Source organism: Cololabis saira, chromosome 18, assembly GCF_033807715.1.
Source record: "Cololabis saira isolate AMF1-May2022 chromosome 18, fColSai1.1, whole genome shotgun sequence".
NCBI classification, from domain to species: domain Eukaryota; kingdom Metazoa; phylum Chordata; class Actinopteri; order Beloniformes; family Belonidae; genus Cololabis; species Cololabis saira.
In genome coordinates, this window is record NC_084604.1 from 2,429,949 (window position 1) to 2,438,791 (window position 8,843).

The following is an 8,843-nucleotide window of genomic DNA, read 5'->3' on the forward strand; positions in this document are numbered from 1 at the left end:
AATAATATAATATATTACAAATAATAGCAGTGACCAAAACACCTGCAGAAATACTGCAGGAATGACATAGCAGCAGTTAAATGCAGCCTTCTGTAAGCTTTAAATATCCACTGGACTTACATCAAATACATCAAAACACAACAATAAAAAACACTTTTCTGAACTTATCAATATGACTCTGTCCTTCACAGGATAAGTAACATGGATCACTGCAAAAACTCACAATCTTAACAAGAACATTTGTTTTATTTCTAGTTAAAATTTCTCATTTTAGTAAAATAAATCTCATTACACCTAAAACAAGATTCATCACTGGAAAAAAACAACAATTTTCACCTGTTTCAAGTAGATTTTCACTTGAAATAAGTAGAAAAATCTGCCAGTGGAACAAGATTTTTTTTGCTTGTAATAAGAAGATAAATCTTGTCCCACTGGCAGATTTTTCTACTTATTTCAAGTGAAAATTGACTTGAAACAGGTGAAAATTGTAAATAAGTTATTTTTCTGGTGATGACTCTAAATGTTGAAATAGCAGTAAAACCACATTCATTGATGAAATGACATAAGGGATGGAAGTTTTACAGGGGGGATGATTTGGACCGTTTTTATTTCAGGGGGGATGATTTGGACCGTTTTTATTTCAGGGGGGGTGCCGTCCCCCCTCATCCCCCCTCATCCCCCCTCAACTTCAGTACTGGACGCTGTGTCCTCCAGACTCGTACAAACGACAGAAATAAATCAGTATTTCTCCTGCTGACCGTTTTCTCCTTCAGCCACTTGGCAGACGAGGCTCTTCTCCGGTCGCGGGGTCGAGTCCCAGGCATGATTTGTGCGTGAGGAGCCGTGTTTGTTCACTCTGCTCTTGATGGCTTTATTGCAGGTTTTCCATGCGAGTAGTAAATGAGTGATGGAGGGAGCCGGCATCGCCGCCTTGGTCACCGTTCAGAAGGTCTACTACCCGTTACTTTGCATCATGGGTATTCCAGGTTTGTACTGTGTTTGTCATTTGACTTCAGTGCAACTAAGTGAACAATAAACAATGTTGGTTTTTTTTTTAATCACATGCACATTTGTACGACGGAGTTTTAGGGCCAAACTAAGACAAAAAAAAATTGGAAATTACGAGAATAAAGTCATAATATAATGAGAATAAAGTCGTAAAATCACGAGAATAAAGTCATAATGTTGCGAGAATAAAGTCGTAATAGAATAAAGTCATAATATTATGAGAATAAAGTCGTAACATTACGAGACTAAAGTCGTAACATTACGAGAATAAAGTCGTAATTTATGATAATAAAGTTTATATTACAACTATAACTATAACTATTATATATTACAAGAATAAAGTGTTCATTTATGAGAACTCTAACAGGAAGAGTGTGTTAAAATGTTGAATATTGAGCATCTTGTGAAGTTATATTTATATATTTATAATATATTTAATATTACGACTTTATTCTCGTAATATTACGACTTTATTCTCGCAACATTATGACTTTATTCTCTTCTTTCTTACGTCAAACTAATGGCAGCGTTGGCTGTTTGGGAGGTTTTGTTTAAGGCATTTCAGGAAAAATGGGAGCTCATTTTGAATGGGGTGGCAGCAACAGATCTCAAAGAAGAGGCAACAAAAGGCTGGACAGGTCAGCAGGGCCGGAGAGACACGAGACCACTGATAAGGTTCATCACCAGCAGGTCGGCGGCTGGCTATAAGAACGTTTATCACCCACAGTAAACTAAGCTAAGGTTCCAACAGTCTGAAGAAATCCCTGTACGCTTGGGACAAGGCTGAAAATAAACACTAGGGGGCAAGGGCGCAGGTTTGCATAGGGACGGTAGGGACATAACACTACCAACTTTTCAGGAGGCTCAAATTGTCCCCAGCAACTTTTAAGCAACCTTATTTACATTATATAATGAGTTCAGGTATAAAGGTAATTTAGATTGTCTTCCCAAATGTTGTAAGGATAGAATTGACCCTACCATTATTAAGTGAATTATTTTAAAGCAATGTATTACTCTTGTGGTAAGCTGTAGGCTAACATGTAGTTCCATATATAGGTTAAGTAGTAGTTAAGAGATTATTAATGAGTTTGTATTTATTGTGTATGTTAATATAATTTAAGTTATGTTCAAATATTGCAATTTAAATTGCTAATAAAATCCTGGAATATTCTGGAAGTTTTCAAAATGTTTCTTTAGTAGTTTTTGAAAACAAAGGTTTGAATCGAACAGTGTATCAGGTGAACCAATACACATGAAAGTTAGTATAAGTCAATACAGATTTATTTTGCATTGATCATTTAGCCTATCAATTAATTAGGTTCATATTCGTGACAAATGTAGCCCTGACCCCCGTTCACCCAATCTGTTTGGTCTTATTAATGTCCCGTCCCCAGCTAAAAGTGTACATGCAGGTTATGCTGTTATATCGTCCCTACCAATGTTGAGACCAAACCTACGCCCTTGCTAGGGGGTAAATATAAGGCGTGTATGTGAAGGGGATCCAGAAGCACCAAAGTCACGTCTACGGACCGTCGTGAACCAACTTCTCTGAGACAGGTTGCTGCCGTTATCTTAAAAAATGACCTTTTTCTTAACACGGAGGTCGATGGTATGGAGGATTTTTAGTGCCAAAATTAAATAAATAAATACATCATTAATTAATTAATTAAATGTTTAATTAATTAATTAAAATGGGAATTAAATATATAATTAATTAATTAAATGTATCATGAATTAATTAAATGTGTCCTTAATTAATTAAAATGGGAATTCAATATATCATTAATTAATTAAATGTGTCATTAATTAATTAAATGGGAATGAAATATATCATTCATTAATTAAATGTAGCATTAATTAATTGAATGTGTCATTAATTAATTAAAATGGGAATGAAATATATCATTCATTAATTAAATGTATAATTAATTAATTAAAATGGGAATTCAATATATCATTCATTAATTAAATGTGCCATTCATTCATTAAAATTTGAATGAAATATGTTATTAATTAATTAAAATACAATTAATTTTAAGTAAAAAATATATATTTAATGATTTCAGTATTTAATTAATTATTTCAGTATTTAATTAATTAATGACACATTTAATTAATGATTTTGTGTTGGGTGTGAATTATGAAATGTCAGTTTCACTTGTCAAACTCAGTGGGCGGGACTAACGTGAATCTAGTGGAATCCACTGCTTTGGTCTGCTTAAATACTGAAATAAATACTGAAATAATTAAATATATTTTTTTACATAAAATTAGTTGTATTTTAATTAATTAATGACACATTTAATTAATGAATGATATATTTAATTCCCATTTTAATTAATTAATGATGTATTTATTTATTTAATTTTGGCACTTAAAATCCTCCATACAATGGAGGCCGACTCACTTTAGCAGCCAGTCCCCAGTGGTCAGTAGAGGAACTGCAGGCTTTGTGGGGACGTTGGTGAACACGTGGACTCTGTTGTGAAATGGCGCCCCCATGTGCTCAGCGGTGAGACTGCCCTGGGGTTGGTCCTGCAGCACCAGCCGGACTAAGGACAGGGTTTCCACAGGGAAAAGGAGACGAGAGCAGTCTCCCCGTCCAGGTCCCCAAGGGGACACGGCCCTGCATGTTTTACATGTTTCCTGTAGGCCTGTGTTGAAAAAATAAATTTTCCAATTTTAAATCGATTCTCATATTAATTCCTAAAATTCGATTTGTATGTCTAAAGATCGATTTTTTTTCATCATTACAACTTTTGGTATTTTTTTGTTTATGCCCAAAAAAGGATTTTTTTGTTGGACAAAAGAATAACTAGTGCCATGTTTTTTGCCTTTAAATACAGGACTGTCTCAGAAAATTAGAATATTGTGATTTTCTGTAATGCAATTACAAAAACAAAAATTTCATACATTCTGGATTCATTACAAATCAACTGAAATATTGCAAGCCTTTTATTATTTTAATATTGCTGATCATGGCTTACAGCTTAAGAAAACTCAAATATCCTATCTCAAAAAATTAGAATATTCTTAGAATCTTAATCTTAAACTGTAAACCATAATCAGCAATATTAAAATAATAAAAGGCTTGCAATATTTCAGTTGATTTGTAATGAATCCAGAATGTATGACATTTTTGTTTTTGTAATTGCATTACAGAAAATAAAGAACTTTATCACAATATTCTAATTTTCTGAGACAGTCCTGTATGTTTAAAGGTATGAAAACATTAAAGTTTTCAGTTATAAATGCATAAATTGTCTATATTTCATTATTATATCATATACTGTCTTGCATAAAATTTGCATAAACCAAATTCTCAAAAATTAAAAACCGAAATAGACCAAAAATGGAAAAAATTCTAACGGAATGTGGGAGAAATTAAAACTGATTTCATCCGTCTCTGTTTGCTGCCCTAGATCTGTTTTGGTAATTCTGACCCACGATGTTTCTGAAAGCAGTTCTATCAGCATTCTGGGAGCTGATTGGTCCTTACAGCATCATTAGCTGCAATACTTGCTGTTGAATCTCAATATAATACTAGTATTAATATGTTGCAGAACTACAGTCATATAATTCATGCAACAGCTGAAAAAACTGTTTTAATAACACTAACCCAAATCGAATCGGATCAAATCAAATCTTGATAATCGATTCTGAATCTTAAGAATCGGAATCGAATCGATTCTTGTCATTTGAATCTATCCCCAGCCCTAGTTTCCTGCTCCAATCAGCTGTTCACCAATGTTTGGACATGAGCCACTCACTTGAATCAGGGAACATCTAATACCTATGCAGGACCCCGGGGGCTACTGGATTAATAATGACTCAGTAAAAGCATTGTTCTGGACCAGATCTGTGGCAGAGCTTTTATTTCCCTCCTTTCTGTCCTTCCAGCAAACCTCTTCACATTCTACATGATCTGTTTCCGTAAATGTGGGATGTCGAACACGGCCATCGTGTACCTGAGCTGCCTGGCCATCGTGGACACCTTCTACCTGGTGTGGGTGATCCTCATCGACCTGACTCTCACCTTCTGGATCCTGCAGCCCTTCTGGCACTCCCACCCCTGGTGCGGCATCCTGGGGTTCCTGCAGTACGGCTCCCTGTACAGCTCCTCGTGGATCGTGGTGGTGTTCACCATCGAGCGCTACCTGGTCCTCCGGAGCACGGCCACCAAACAGAACTTCTCCCAGGCAGGGGTCACTAAACTGACGTGCACGGCCATCGTCCTGCTGTCCCACCTGGTCTCCGTGCCGATGGGCTGGATCAACGTGGTCACTCCCGCCAACCTGACCGTGGACGGGGAGAACGTGACGCTGCCCAGGTGTCGTTACCGCGACCACACCTTTTCCACCGTCATAGTCTGGATAACGACCTTCCTCTCAGGGGGAATCCCCATCATGTTGGTCATCGTCTTCAACTACCTCATCGGGTATGTTAGGATTTCATGAAATTGTTAAAAGCTCAAAGAATTTAACACCGGTGGGCTCTCTGTTCATATTCAAAGTAACCTCGTATTGATTAAGACACGGAGCCAACCCCTGGTGTTAAGGGTAGACAAAGATTAGATTAAAGGTTAAATGCAATACACATAGCATTGTTGAAGAGGAGACGGTGGGGAAAAGCAGACGCTTAGCTTTGGGGGGTCTCACCTGTGAGCTAGGCTTGACACCCCAGGGAAAGGAAGATGGAAGTAACACGTTCCGGGGGTCTTTCCAGTAGCTGGCTCCACCAATGAATTTCATTTGCAAAAAACACCTCCCTTTTGGGTATAAAAAGGAACTGGATTGATGACCGGGCGTGCATTTCTCACTGTCTGAGACAAATGTACCTCTGGCCGGAAAACCTTGTACTTGACATAATTAAAAGTTTGTATTAACCTGTGATTTTATTCCACTAGTTTTCTTTTGGTTCACCATACAAATGAACACGAATCTTTCAGGTACCATCTGTGCCGCACCAGCAACCTCTTCACCAAGGAAGAGCGGCGCGTCATGTACGGGCGCAGCACCAGGAGCATGCTGAAGAGGACCATCCTCCTGCTGGGCACCGTCTCCGTGACCTTCGTCGTCCTCAGCCTGCCGCGCTTCGTCACCTACTGCATCCTGAGGACCTGGCACAACGACGGGAACTTCAACAGGAACGACTACAGCCTGGCCATCAACGTGGCGGGGGACGTGGCCAACATGCTGCAGAACCTCAACTCCACCACCAACTTCCTGCTCTACTGCATGGTCAGCCACCGCTTCCGGCGGGAGCTGCTTCAGGTGGTGACCTGCAGCGCCCCGGCCCGCGAGCTGGGCTCTCTCCTCACCTTCACCACCATGAAAGTCTTCTCGGTCGCGCATCACAAGGATCTGCCGTCCAGCAACCCCGTGACTGTGGTGCTAACCAGCCTCCGACAGAAAGAGTAGAAGCAAAGGAAATCCATCATACACCATCTGAGACAAATTCATCTGCCGAAAGACCCTTAAAGCGAAGTGAACGTGCTTATAGAAGAGTGTCATCACCACTCCACACCACCATTACACTGTAATGATTAAGTCTTTAACGACTAACACGGAGCCAGATAAGTTTGAACTTTGTCAACGTTGTGGTTTTTGCAAAGAAGGGGGCCACAGTTGGGTTTCTCTCAGAAATCAAAATGTTTTATTCATAATAGACCAGGCGTCGGCAACACGCGGCTATAGAGCCGCATGCCGCTCTTTAGCACCGCCCTAGTGGCTCCTGGAGCTTTATCAAAAATGTTTGACTTTTTTTTCCTTTTTTTCTTCTTCTTTTTTCTTTTTTTTCTTTTTTTTCTTCTTATTTTCCTTTTTCCTTTCCTTTTTAATCTCGACATTTTTACTTTTTTCGCAAAATTTCAACGTTTTTCTCGACATTTCGACTTTTTTCTCGACATTTCGACTTTTTTCTCGATATTTCGACTTTTTTCTCAAGATTGTACCTTAACATTAATCTTGACATTTCTACGTTTTTCTCGACATTTTGACTTTTTTCTCGACATTTCGACTTTTTTTTCGAGATTGTACCTTAACATTAATCTTGACATTTCGACTTTTTTCTCGACATTTCGACTTTTTTCTCGAAGTGCATAATGAAAAAAAAAAAATCTTCCCCCAGTTATAACTAATATAGATTCATGCAGAATGTGTTGCCTTCATTGTAAGGCTGATACAAGACTTTTTTGTGGCTCCAGACATATTTGTTCTTTGTGTTTTTGGTCCAATATGGCTCTTTCAACATTTTGGGTTGCCGACCCCTGTATTAGACCAAAGAAACATATCCAGCGTTGAAACTGAGAAATGTTACTGTTACTCATAAGTTATTAGCTCTTTTAGATTCAATGGCAGCGGCACAAGACAACAAAAGGCCAATAAAGGACATGATACCAAAGCAAAAGTCAGTGGTGCTAAAGAGAAACACTTGAGGAAACTTCCACAACTAATCGATTAGCTTCATGCCCAGCAGATCAGTGACATGACTGGGTATGAAGAAACCATCACCAATCCCAGAAAAATCACTTCTAGAATTGTGAACTCCATCGTCTGGTCTCCTCGGTCCCTGGACCGCTGTTGGAGGTGGAGACGGTAAACAGCGGAAAACCAATGTTTCAGTCATTTTTCATGTCAAAACTACCTTCTTTTTAAGATGGTACATTCCCTCAGTTTAAACATTTGATACATTTCTGTGTTGTGAATAAAATATGGTTTTATGAGATATGCACATTTTTATTCAGTTTTCTTGCTTCATTGGTATTATTAGTTTCCCGACAGTCTGAACTGTGGTTGTATTAACCTCAGTTAGCCACACTCACCTGTCCTTTTATTTTCTCAGGGGCTTTTGTTTGGGGCCAAATGCTAAGATAAGCTGTTTCTTGTGTCATCGTAGTTAGGAACTGTTGTAAGTTGAGCGCTGGTACTTCATAAGGTTTATATGCAGAGCTGGGAGAGGAGCCAAAAACTGTACTCAAGTAAAAGTACTGTTAGTTTAAAATAATATGACTCAAGTAGAAGTAAAAGGTAGTCATCCAAATAATTACTTGAGTAAAAGTAAAAAAGTACTTGGTGAAAAAACTACTGTAAGTAAGTGTAAGTGTAAGTACTGAGTAACTGTTGAGTAACGTCTGAACAGACAAAAGTACAAAATAATCATTTTCAGGCAAATTAAATCAATAAAATTAATTAAAATTAATAAAACATAAAAAATAGCTTAAATTACAATAATCTTAAAAGTAAATTCAAGTACTTTAATAAATAATAAAATAAAGAAAATAATAACAGAATAAAAAAATAAATTAAGCACAAGTAGCACAACATTTCCAGCCTTTATACTTTTCTTTTTTAACCAGCAGAACTAGAACAAACATGAACTCATAGAAACTCTGTGTGTGTTTGAGTCTGTGTAAATGTGACAAAACATGCAAAAACTAACATTTTTACCAAAGAATCACCCAGTGATGTCATGAGATTGACGCGTACGTGGATAAAAGGGATAAAAGAAAAGTAACAGCTCAACGTAGCCTAATGTAGCGGAGTAAGAGGAACAGTTTCTTCTTCACAAATCTACTCAAGTAAAAGTAAAAAGTATAGTGATTCAAAACTACTCCTAAAAGTACAAACTTTCCCTAAACTTACTCAAGTAAATGTAACGGAGTAAATGTAACTCGTTCCTACCCAACTCTGTTTATATGTAACGTAAGAGATGTGTTTTCCAGCCGTGACTCTGTTTCTCTGTTTCTCTGTTTCTCTGTTTCTCTGTTTCTCTGTTTCTCTGTTTCTCTGTTTCTCTGTTTCTCTGTTTCTCTGTTTCTCTGTTTCTCTGCGCGT

At 37.7% G+C, this 8,843-nt stretch overlaps 1 protein-coding gene across 1 annotated transcript; it reads left to right on the forward strand.

The window, feature by feature from the left end:
* The first annotated feature begins 907 nt into the window (after positions 1-907).
* On the forward strand, positions 908-6,849 carry LOC133418580 (probable G-protein coupled receptor 139). The gene is made up of 3 exons (XM_061707347.1): positions 908-986; positions 4,909-5,446; positions 5,957-6,849. Exons 1-3 carry the CDS (start codon positions 908-910, stop codon positions 6,426-6,428), a joined length of 1,089 nt encoding a protein of 362 aa, XP_061563331.1. The 3' UTR covers positions 6,429-6,849.
* The last annotated feature ends 1,994 nt before the right edge of the window (positions 6,850-8,843 follow it).

What these genes read in the sequence shown, in the direction of transcription:
- LOC133418580 (XM_061707347.1), top strand. Translation starts at nt 908, where the DNA reads ATGGAGGGAGCCGGCATCGCCGCCTTGGTCACCGTTCAGAAGGTCTAC. An exon ending in TTGCATCATGGGTATTCCAG is followed by an intron (nt 987 to 4,908) that starts GTTTGTACTGTG and finishes CTGTCCTTCCAG; the next exon opens with CAAACCTCTTCACATTCTAC. An exon ending in GTCTTCAACTACCTCATCGG is followed by an intron (nt 5,447 to 5,956) that starts GTATGTTAGGAT and finishes CGAATCTTTCAG; the next exon opens with GTACCATCTGTGCCGCACCA.